At 43.4% G+C, this 11468-nt stretch overlaps 2 protein-coding genes across 3 annotated transcripts; both read right to left on the bottom strand.

Moving 5' to 3' along the window:
- Positions 1–36: 36 nt before the first annotated feature.
- On the bottom strand, positions 37–1450 carry c15h10orf53 (chromosome 15 C10orf53 homolog). 2 transcript variants are annotated; one of them, XM_037124831.1, is made up of 3 exons: positions 1312–1450; positions 1109–1228; positions 37–1011 (listed from the first exon to the last, which is right to left on the bottom strand). In XM_037124831.1, the coding sequence occupies exons 1-3, from the start codon at positions 1403–1405 to the stop codon at positions 893–895; spliced, it is 333 nt and encodes a 110-aa protein (XP_036980726.1). In that variant the 5' UTR covers positions 1406–1450; the 3' UTR covers positions 37–892. The 2 variants fall into 2 exon arrangements, with proteins under 2 accessions (XP_036980726.1, XP_036980727.1); XM_037124832.1 differs by having other exon boundaries at positions 874–995.
- Positions 1451–3230: 1780 nt separating this feature from the next.
- On the bottom strand, positions 3231–11461 carry chata (choline O-acetyltransferase a). The gene is made up of 15 exons (XM_037124747.1): positions 11356–11461; positions 10941–11026; positions 10406–10597; positions 9888–10006; positions 8824–8877; positions 8527–8707; positions 7507–7684; positions 7256–7425; positions 6274–6374; positions 6028–6156; positions 5818–5940; positions 5574–5715; positions 5301–5363; positions 5075–5212; positions 3231–3656 (listed from the first exon to the last, which is right to left on the bottom strand). The coding sequence occupies exons 2-15, from the start codon at positions 10986–10988 to the stop codon at positions 3231–3233; spliced, it is 2064 nt and encodes a 687-aa protein (XP_036980642.1). The 5' UTR covers positions 10989–11026; positions 11356–11461.
- Between the last annotated feature and the right edge of the window lie 7 nt (positions 11462–11468).

Below are 11468 nucleotides of genomic sequence, written 5' to 3'. Positions count from 1 at the left end.
AAGTTCTCATTAAGTAAAGTGCACACAGTGGGCTGTTTATGATAGATTTATTATATCCCTAGAGACCCGGAGAGCAACCCATACATCTATGCTGGAATTAGCCATATACATCTGGAATAGGCCTCACGAGAGCCCAATATAAACTAAAATGACAAATGTGTTAAAAGTGTTTTTTTTAACAGAGGGCCTCAAGAGAGATTACCCCACCAAGATTAGCTAATAATGGAGTTGATATTTTGCTTCGTGATGCCATTTCCAGTTCATTTACTTTTCATTCTACAACACTGGGTTCCACAACTGAAAGCAAGTTGTAGTCTCTTTGTTCTACCCATATGGTGGAGTGAAGAAGATGAGTTGAGAAGTTTCGCAGCCCTGGGACAGAAGCTGCTCTGTAGTCTGGCAGCAGATGCGTTCTGTATCTGTTGCCAGGCGGCAGCAGGGTGACCGGACTCTGGCTGGGGTGAGAGTTGTCTTTTAGTTTCCCTCTGGGCTCTGCACAGACATCTCACTTCACCTCTCTCACTCATGCTCCGTAAATGGATACCGGTTTTTAATCACCCGCTGAAGAGCCTTTCTGACCTGGGCCGTGCACGAACCAGCCAGTTTGTGATGTTTCCTGTCAGGATATCTTCATGTGGCTCCCGCCGAACTAACACAAATTACCACGCAGTGAATCTGAGGATTTTGTGGTGCGGGGAGATTTTGCACTAATGTTGAACTACTGTCTGATTATCAGCAGCACACATTCTCAGTCTTGCAGCAGCACAAATAGCCTAAAATACAATAAGTACCATAGTGAGTGTTTATATACAAATGGAACGCAGTCTTAATACACTATGGTGCATTGTTGGATAAGCAACAAAGCAAATTATATGCACATGGGTGTTTTTTTTTATGTAAAAGCTGAGTGGCAGGTCCCTGTTTGTCTCCTCAGTGAGCGTTCTCCACAGCAGCAACAGCCTCCCTGCACACAGGGTCCAGCTGTCCATCTCCACCTGGAGGGGACACATTCTGCTTAACGTCACTCAGAACAACGCAACACACACACACACACACACACACACACACACACACACACACACACACACACACACACACACACACTAACCGAACTGCAGCTGCTTGATATGGCAGCTGAAGACGACCTCCCCGCTGACCACGAGCTCCACCACGTTCCTCTCACGCGTCTCCTCCAGGACGCACTGGTGGCCGCGCGCTCTCAGGGCGGCTGCGGACACGTTGGACAGTTTGACCTCAGCCGACCTGACAGCGACAGAGACAAGGTGCACCGTGCGAGAGGAGGATACATACCCTGGAGGCCCTGCAGGCGGAAGGCCCGGTGTCCCACGGCTCCATTGGATTCATACGGTCCGTAGCAGAGTGTGACCCGCGCGCTGGCCGGCATTGTTTGTTGTGGTCACCAAGGTAACTGTGACACACACACGCTGCGCCCGTTGCTAACGCAGCCAAACGTGTCAGAGTGTCATCTGCTACACTTAAAAAAAAAAAAAAAAAAAAGATATTTATTCATGAATAAGTTGTATGTGTGTTAACAAATGCACAATGAAATGTCAGTAATAATTCCACATAATGAAAGGGCGCCCGATAACAAGTTATGATTTAGACTCAGAGGCACAAATATTCGAGAGATGTTATTGGACTCAGTACCACATATCACACATTTTAATGCTGTGATATGATTTACCATCTCGTCATATGAATTGTAATAAAACAAATCTTCCAACAGTTTCTAATTATTCCAGTTGGGTTGAAATGGCCTTTTATCTTATCTGTTAAAATAGATTGACAAACAAACAAACAAACAAATAAATAAATAAAGCCAAAAGTCCTACTTGAGTAGAGGTAAGGATATCATACTCAAATATTACCTGATTTTGATTTTGGACTGTTTCATGTTTCATGACATTAGCATGTAGCATGTGTTCTGCGAAGTAACTAGCTACTAAAGTAATCAAATAAATGTAGTGGAATAAAAAAGTACAATATTTGCCTAAGAAATGTAGTGAACGTGGAAGTACAAGAGTCTCAGAAAATGGAAAAAAAGTACTTCAAAATTGTACTTAAGTACACTTATGTCACATCACTGCAAGCCTTTACAGTAATGTACATTGTGCTTGACGTTGATAAATAGATACACACATAAAAAGACGAAATAAAAAAAGTAAGTAAATTGTGCGTCTGCTATATAAACACCAAAATGAACACTTAGCTTGAGTTTAGTTTTCTTTTAATCTTCAACAATATTCCATAAATACAATACTTTATTTCATAAATACAATACTTTATTTCATAAATACAATACTTTATTTCATAAATACAAGGACAGTCATGAACACAGTGATCACCTCTAGTTTTTTCATATAGTTTCATATACTTTTTAACATTTACACCCTAGAACATTATACAAAAATAAATAACTTAATCCATATATTCTGCTCATAGATTTACAAATGCACACGTCTGATCACACTTAACATTCTTTGATGAACTAAACAACATCTCTTTAAAGTCTGTTTCTTATCGTTTCCTATGTACACAAGCACAGTATGAGTCCCGGTGCACGGATTACAGAACAGTCAACTACATGACTCGGTAAAGGGACACGGACGTTTAGACGTTTTAGTAATACCACATGTGTTGTTTGAACAACAGACACAACACCAAATGATATTGCATAGAATATTCTAGTTTACAGTGTAGCCTACTTATAATCCTCAGAAAATCAGATAGCAGCATGCGATTTGCAAGTCGACATCAGCCATTTATCACAGACTACATGTGCTCTGTCAAACTGACTGACAGGCGTCACAGACACAAATGATGAAAAGAAGGAAAATAATAAATGCAGAGACAGAAACGGGAGAATGAATCTTCCCATCGCCCTCCATCCTGAACTGCAGCACTGGTTGTTACCATACTCTACATTCTCTACATACTCTTTTCCTTGGCAGATTCATCTAAAAAAAAAAGGAACTAAACTATGGCTTGAATTTTCACCTACTTCATTTTTTTCTGACAACATCCGTTATGATAACGAAACACCTCTAATACTCTCTAAGAATAAGTCCATTATCATCGGCACTTGATACGTTTTACAATACAACGACAGGTTAACGAAACATTTTTGTATCACAGTCACAGTGAATGACCCAAGAGGAGCAGTTTGCTGCTTTTAAAATCACTCCACCACTATTCTCACTAACGGCTTCTTATGATTTACTCCCGTTCTTCAAAGCCTGTGCCTCCCCGTGCGATGAAGTCTGGGTTTGAGCCTCCACTGTCGTCTGGTCTGGGGTCTTCACCAGAACCTGTGGCGGCGCTGGCTGATTCTTGGTCAGGTCGGCCGCTCTCTGCTGTGTTTTGTTTTGCCAGTTTGTGTCTGTCTGCGTGTGCGTCTCCAGCGTCCGGCCCTGTCTTTCCACTTTGACACTGGAGTTACACTTATTGCACAGATCCCTCATGTCCAGGAGCCCCTGCGCCAGACACTTGACAAACTCTGCTGACCGCGTCTCCGAGCTCTCGTGGAAACTGGACACGCAGAAGATAATGTGGTCTGACTGAGGGTTGTAACACGCTCCGTATCCGTTGGGAAGCACGGGTCCGTAGCAGCAGAACATCTCCACAGTGGTAGGAACCTGAGGGAAGAGCGGATCCTTCAGCACTGACAGTTTTATTACTGTGTTTAGACACCGCTGTGGGCGGAACGGTTTAGACTATTGAGATGTAAGTGTGTCTTAAATCTCGACGTCTGACAGTTATATAAACAAAACCTAAATTGCAGTTTTGACTAAAATAACCAGGTGGCTTTTTATTCAAAACATCAGTCTCAATCTGTTCAGTTTCTTCTGTACAGAAACACTATACAGGGGAAACAGACAGGTACATGCTTGAAGTGCCCATTAAAAGTTGTGTGTCAAGCTCAGAAAATCTTCACTTAAGTCTTTTTGTGTCACAGCTGCAACAATTAATCAACAAGTTAATTGAAATTAATAATAGTCATCATAATATTGTCATAATTTATCATCACTTTTTGAGAAACTATTCATAAACGTGATGGTTCCAAGTTTTGCTTGTTTTTGAGTGTCTCTGGATGGACTGTTGGACAGTCGGACAAAGCGAGACATTTGACGACATTACCTTGCGTTTTAGTTGGTTTTTTTTTAATCGCTTTGCATAAAAGCTTTGCTTAATACATCACCTGCAGCCATTATTTCATTCTTCAACACTTGGACAGTTCGGAAGATAGTCTGAATGTGGCAGGAGCTTCTACAAAGTGAAGTCGCTCTTTTTTTTCCTCTCTCGCAAAGCACCCCAGTTAGACCTTTATTAATAATTTATCTCTGCCCATAAGGTTAATTATTTCAGAGACCTGAAAAGGCTCAGATTATATCTGGAACCCTGGATAATGTGCCATTTGCTCCACTTCAAAGGCTTTCATTGTTTTCTGACAGCATAGTTCAACTGATTAATATAGAAATTGACATAGTAATCTGCAGATGAATTGATTATGTATAGGTATGCACAGTATTGCATATTTGCTGATAAACTCATTTTGACTTAGTTCCAAATATAGATCTCTGCATGCATTCTTTTCCACCAAAAGCAGAGAACTTAATTCTCTCCGGTAGTGGAATCAGCACATTAATGTGATGGCCTGCTGGCAGAGGCAAGACATTTGATGCTTTTTGACATTCATTTCAACATTTTGTCAGAAGTTTATATTGGCATAAGTTGGCATTTTTGGCCCATATTTCATTTGAAGCCTTTATAATACAACTTTTATTGGAACTCTCTTGGCTCCTAAATGAGGACCAGTTTATAGCTCAGGCTTTTTATTAGAAAAGCTCAACCAAATGCCAAGAAAACCCTGATGACGTCACTGATGTTATGTTTCCCATCTTTATAAAGCTCACTGCTGTGCCACATTACACAACTGTTGTCACTCACTGCGCAGTGCTCTGCGTGACCATCAAAGTTCCTGTGCAAAAATAGGTGGAGGGTCCCTTTAACACATTTTTGATCACGTATAGCTTCAGTTTAATGATGACTGTACCTGACTCGTTGAGAGAATGAACTGATTACTGATGAGATGGGCTTCATCTTTGAATATTTCCGGCTTCTCCATCTTCAGCTCCCGAGCAATTTCACGTAGTCCCAGTAAGTGATTGTCTATCGCCATCCCTGTTATAGCCTGGAAAGGAAGAGCCAATGCACGTTATTGTGTTTTCTTTGAAAAGCAAAGTTTTCCCCGAAATCTGGAGGACATTAGAGTATATTACCAGAATAGTGTACTTTGTCTGCGCATTTATGGCACCTCGTAACATCTCCATCTTTTCTGTTTCCTGCAGAAAAACCAGCGACAACAGAGAATCGATGCGAGGCTATTCAATCTATTTATTTACAGTAAGCATAGTTTGTCATGGTGGAGGAGTGCATCAGCGCAGACCGTAGTCATAAAATCGAACTGACAATCTGATTACATTATTCAAACTGAGTTTTTCCCTCTGCAGCACCGTTCGTTTGAATTGGATCGTGTGACTAAAACATCTTACGCCTGTGCTCCGTCCTCCATCAGTCATGGCTTTGACAAAGGCCAGAGCTTCTGGCGTGGCTGAGCGGATGTTGTCCACTCTGCCTTCCCGAAAACGCCGTATCGACGCGCTCTCGTAGGTGGACACAGGTCTGCCATGACATCTGGAGCAACACACACACACACACACACACAGAGCCTTGTCGCTCGGAGCCCCGAGTTAATGTGATGATGGATAAGAATCCTGTCATTGATCCTCCTCTTACCGGTAGTAGGCCAGCTGAAGGGCAACCTGGATGTAGGCGTCAGGACTCATTTTCTGCTTCTTGATGAACTCTTTCCCGTAGTCGTAGAACTTGTGGACGTCCATGTCCAGATCCTTCACCAGCCTGAGCAGATACGAATAAATGCTGCCATGAGCTGAAAGCATTTAATCATTCCTTGTGATTTGTGCAGGGACAAGAGTAAAGCCAGACCTCTGTAGTTTGTCAGCAGAGGAGGCGAGGAGTTTGTGGATCTCTGGAGTGCATTTCCAGCGGAGTCTGCGTGGAGCGGGCAGCTCGCTCACACTGGCAGCCCTGACCAGCTTCGACGGGCTGCCACTCCTGATGACTCACGGGAATATTATATCAGTGTGCATTTTTATTTGTAAAGTCTTACTTGGATTTTCAAAGCACACGCCAGCAAGTATCACAAACACATTTTGTACTTCCGTTACTTACATGTACTTGAGTAGATACTCTGTGCACTGCACGAGGACAATTCCTTCAAACGCTGAGTGTTCACACACGACTCCACAGCAGCCGTCAGCTCCTACGACGAACTGACACAGACACACTATTCAGTGAGATTCTCCCCGAGTCAAACTGAGATGCTCCATGGAGTCACAGTTTCATCAGTCTACTTGAGCATTCTGCCACGTACTGCATCTACATGTTCCTTCATATACATTTCATCCACATGTTACACCCTGCAGAGAAGAAATAATTCACAGAAGAAGCCCCCAGCTCTCTAGGTAGTAAATATTAATCATATGATTCTTTTGATGAATCGGAATTCTTTATCAAAACATCTCCATCAAAGTTCCTGCTAATAACATCATGCTTGTAATCCAATGGGAATGTCCAATCTCCATCCGAATATCTTTAAATGTGAATTCAAAATTTGCCATGGGATTGGCTGATTAGAACCACATGCACTTTGAGAGAGTTGGTTTGTCAGCACGAGTACACAAAAACTGCGGAACAGATTGCCATGAAACTTGGATGGAGGATGGGTCTCGGCCCAGAATAGACCCCATTAATGTTATTGTCTCATGCTGCTTTCACTTGCTCTTCGGATGGTCCCACCTCCAGAGTTGGGAGGTCATTATTCCAACTTTGGTGTTTGTGTGCATCAAATCGGAGTGCGGGAGCAACATGGACGCCAAAAATAAGCTGTACTGCATTTTATGGCACAGAGCGTTTAACGGTTACAACCTAAAATACCATATTACAGATTATACGTAAGAAAAACCAATGTTAACATATTTCGGCCTAAGATTGAAACGTTGGGCCTTGGCGGAGGTATCTGCTCTACTTAGTGCCATTCTACTTAAGGAGGGTAAATTGATCTTGCAAGTAGCGGCCAGCGTTCTTCTGGATTTCTCTCGTTCTCGCTTAAGTCTTTCCTCTCCTTGGAGAACATCAAAGTGTGCCCACTAACCTGCATGGGCTTGTCGTACCAGCGATTGCCCCCGTTCTTGGCCAATCCTCCGCCGTGCAGCATCAACATGGCCCGTGTGGTGTCGCTCAGCTCGGGCCCAGTGGCGTCATCGAGACAGACCAGACACATACAGCGCTCGATCATGTCCAGAGAGTCCCTGTTAGTCGACTCTAGAGGATGACGCGAAGAAGAAAAGGTCAGTTGGGTGGGACGATTAGCAGACATCGTGATCTACCTGACTCAAAGCTCACCTCTCATCAGCACGCTACGGGACTCGGCCCACTCAGTCCGCCCGTCTGATGTGAGGATGCCGATGGGGGGGAGCTGTTCCTCGTCGCTGTCAGCCATCCTGGCGATCTTCTCAAGCTGAGTCAGCAGGTCCCTTTCGTTCAGGCGGCGGAAGTTGATCACCACGTCCAGCACGAAGAACTGGACAGAGGTTCAGATTTGTAACAAACTGCTGCAAAGCACACAGGGGCATCGTTTCTAAAAGAGAGGGACAACACGAGGACGGCTAGAATGCGTCTTCAATAGCGTCTCATGGGGGAGATCAATTTCTGATGGACTTTCACTTATTCGAGCACCTTATCTACGGACACTGCTGTGGCACTGCTGAGGGTTTCTGGCTGTTGTGCAAATGTCACCTGTTATAGATAATCAACTCAACAGAGAGCACTTGTCAGGGGCTGTGGCTGTTCATCACTCATCAGGAGATGCGCTAGCATTGTGGCAACAGAACCTGTTCACCATGAGAGCGAGCGATGGTCCATATGTTCTGCTGTGACGGGGACACGACGCATAGTCTAATTGTTACCCTGAGTGAAACTGCCACTGTCGGTATTGTTGTCTGTCTATCGTGGGAATGGCTGCGACTAACTAGTATGTTCATTTTTCGATTAATTTGTCACTTACTTTCCCAGTTACTTGTCTGAAAATGGTGAAAAACAGCGTTTCTCAAATCCCGAGATGATGTCCTCAGTTTATCTTCCTTTACATTTAAGAAAGCTGGAATCAGAGACTCCTGGCCTCTTTTTACTTAAAGAACATTCAGTTCATTACTCAGCTTAACGGTCGCAATTGTGAGGTGATCTATTTCGAATTCCTGATTCTTGACTGTTGGATGAAAAAGCTTGCAAGTGGACCTTGAGTTGGACTTGTATTGTCAGACTCCACCGATGATGACGGCGATGCGGTGGAAAGCTTCAGAAAAAGTCTAGTCTAAACGTGCGGGATGTGCGTTTTTTTTTTTCTTCTTTTGAACCGTGTCTGACCTGGTTTTTACAAGCCACAATGATGTGCTCAGGTTCTGGCATCACGCTGCTCTCCTGAGCCACGAGCGTGTCCCTCTCGGGCCCCGGTAGGCGATAGGAAGTGAAGAGGCGATAGTACTGCTCCATGCACAGAGGGGTCCCGGCCAGCTGGCCCCGGGCGTAGTCCACCGGGAGGGACCGTCTACACACACACACACACACACACACACACGTGACTTGTCAGGCCTTTTTATTTACACATGAGATATAAGTGGAGATAATTCTGGTGTGACTGATTCTCTCACGTTCGTAACTTACGAATCAAGAAGAGTCTTGTACTCCAGAACTCCTGAAATTAAGTGTGCAGCAAACCTGGGACAGAAAACTTCAACTTAGAATACTTCCCGAAAGACACACATATTGTACTTTGACACGCTTTCCCACACACCCCGTGTTTGAGGTAATAATTCCTTACATTTGGCCGTGTTCTTGTTCAACTCTTAAAGGTGCACTATGTAGTTTTTGGGGCAGAAGTTTTAATCACAGGGGAATTATTTCAATGACATTGATTTTTTTTTTATTTACATAGTTTTAATTATTTTTGTTCACTGGAAAATGTCAGAATTAGCTCTTACAAATACGTGTTTATGTATTTTAAGTAAGTCTCCAAAACGGATTGATTGGTTGATCAGTGATTGATTGGCTCATGGACCACTGTTGCACGCGATAAGCTGGCTTTCCTTTAGGGAACTGAAGGAGTCATTTTCCTCCATTGCCCTTTTAGCTTTATAGCTACTGCTGTGTTTTTAAACACAACAGTGAAGAGTTCAGGTGACAAACTCTCCTCATCTACTTTCACCCTCTTGCACCATCCATTTCGCTCAAAATAGCAGGAAACACACGTGTCCAGAATCTGCCTTATCTCCCACAACAACACCTAACCCCACAAACACCAGTGTAAGCCTATCCATCCCGTATAAATGCTATATGTAAATCATCTGGTTAAGGGGGCCGGTCCCTGATCAATACCGTGTGAACCAAACCACGGCCCTCATTGTCTATTAACCTTGCCACCAGCGGTGGCCTGGCCTCTCAGCCCTCAAGGTGTTCTGGGTAATGACCCCATCTGTCAACGTGTAGCGCGGAAGTGTTCAATTTGCTGTGATCGATCAAAGCCCGCCTCTGAGTAATTTATAAAGTTCACTGTCACTCCTCGGGTCTTCGCTGGTGACATAATCAGAAATGGACTGTCATGTGGTGACTGTCAGATGTTTTTGAATGCACCGGCAGCTTTATCTTCTACAGGACGGTTCATTCTTGTAACGCAATCACGTCCACACGACGACACGTTTGTCCTGTCTGGGTTGTGCAGCCTCTCGTACCGTAAGGAGTCGATGGGAGCTCTGAAGTTCTGCTGCGGGAAGACCATTGCAGGACTGGAGTTGACGGGAAGAGCCAGTCTGTTGTTCAGGTACATGTCATTCAGCCAGTAGTCGTACACCTACAGTAGGAAATACAGGGGGATTCGATAAGAAGGCAATCTATAGCGATAGTGCACTAATAGTGAATAAGTGAAGGAGACAGAGATGGACGCAGTTACAGACCAACTCTATGGGTCTGCAAATGTTTTCCATTCATTTACATTTGCAGTGATTATAAACAACAGTGTAAATCAGGCCTGTGATCTGATTTAAGGTGACTTATTCTTTCATATAAAACTAAATCTTTAGTTCCATACATCCTTTATAGACCAAATTTATTTTAAAAGACAGTCAAAAAATGCATGGCTGGCCCTTTACTGAACGCTTCATCTGCACTTTAGGATAAAGAATCATGTAATAATGCGTCATTGTGGGATTTTAAACATCTTGCACATCACTATCACTTATCTGTTATTTACCCAGTTGGCTTTGTTCTCCCTCCTCTCCTCCAGTTTGCTCTGCAGTAGCTTCCCCACCCCTCCTGGGGCTCCAAACTGCTTCACCACATTTTGGGTCTTGTTGAACTGTTCTTCAGTGAGCAGGTGCTTCATACACCTCAGGTACATGTCCAGGGTGTCCTCCAGGGCCGGGAGCGGCAGCTTAGGGAGACCCTGAGCAGTGTGGGTGGGTGGGAGGGTGCATGAAAAAAAAACTCAGAAAAACACAAAGTTTTTTTTTCTCCCGAATTTAAGTTCTCTGACACATGCATTATGATGTATCAATATATCAAGAAAATACTTTGATTACAATTATCTTAACTGTACTTTTTCACGGTGAACAATACAAGAAAACGTAGATCATGCACTTGCTCGTGTCTTTCACGAATTCCTTCTTGATTTATACAACAGTTACTTGATCTTTTTAACATCCTTTAATTTGATGATTGATGATTGACACATCATCCCCCCCCCCTCCCCATGCACACTGAATTCGAGCATAAGTCAAGATATTTACATCACCGCCCCCTAAATCTTTGGAGGGCTCCCGGTCCAGAACTGGCATGCTGGCGGTGCAGATCGGCAGTCAGGCAGGCTGAGACTCTGAGTCAACAAATCAAACATCACTGTCAAGTTCCGGCAAGAGAAAGCGCTTAAAGATAACTGTGACAATCTGAGATCAGTTAGCTGTAAACTCCTCTGTGGATATTTGAGGCTAACGCTGATCAATTAACACATTTTCTCGACGCAAACAGGCGGATGCGCACTTTTTGGATGCAGCATCTTTTTTTTTCTTTTTTCTTCAAAGTTGTCTCACAAACCTGCGCATTTGGTGTCAGACATGCTGCTATAAATAACACAACAAAATCTGCTAAACTAAAAAAATAAACCAGCACATTTGGAAAAAAAAAATATATAAATGTTTTACTCACCAGAAAGAACGAACAATCCCACTGTTATCCATCTACACCCGAATCCACTCCTGGCTGGAATTCCTCTCCTCAAATTTCACTTCTTTGCTCCTTTTTTCATTTTGAGCATCTTT

Source organism: Acanthopagrus latus, chromosome 15 (genome assembly GCF_904848185.1).
Source record: "Acanthopagrus latus isolate v.2019 chromosome 15, fAcaLat1.1, whole genome shotgun sequence".
NCBI lineage: Eukaryota > Metazoa > Chordata > Actinopteri > Spariformes > Sparidae > Acanthopagrus > Acanthopagrus latus.
This window is presented reverse-complemented; position numbering and strand designations above follow the sequence as displayed.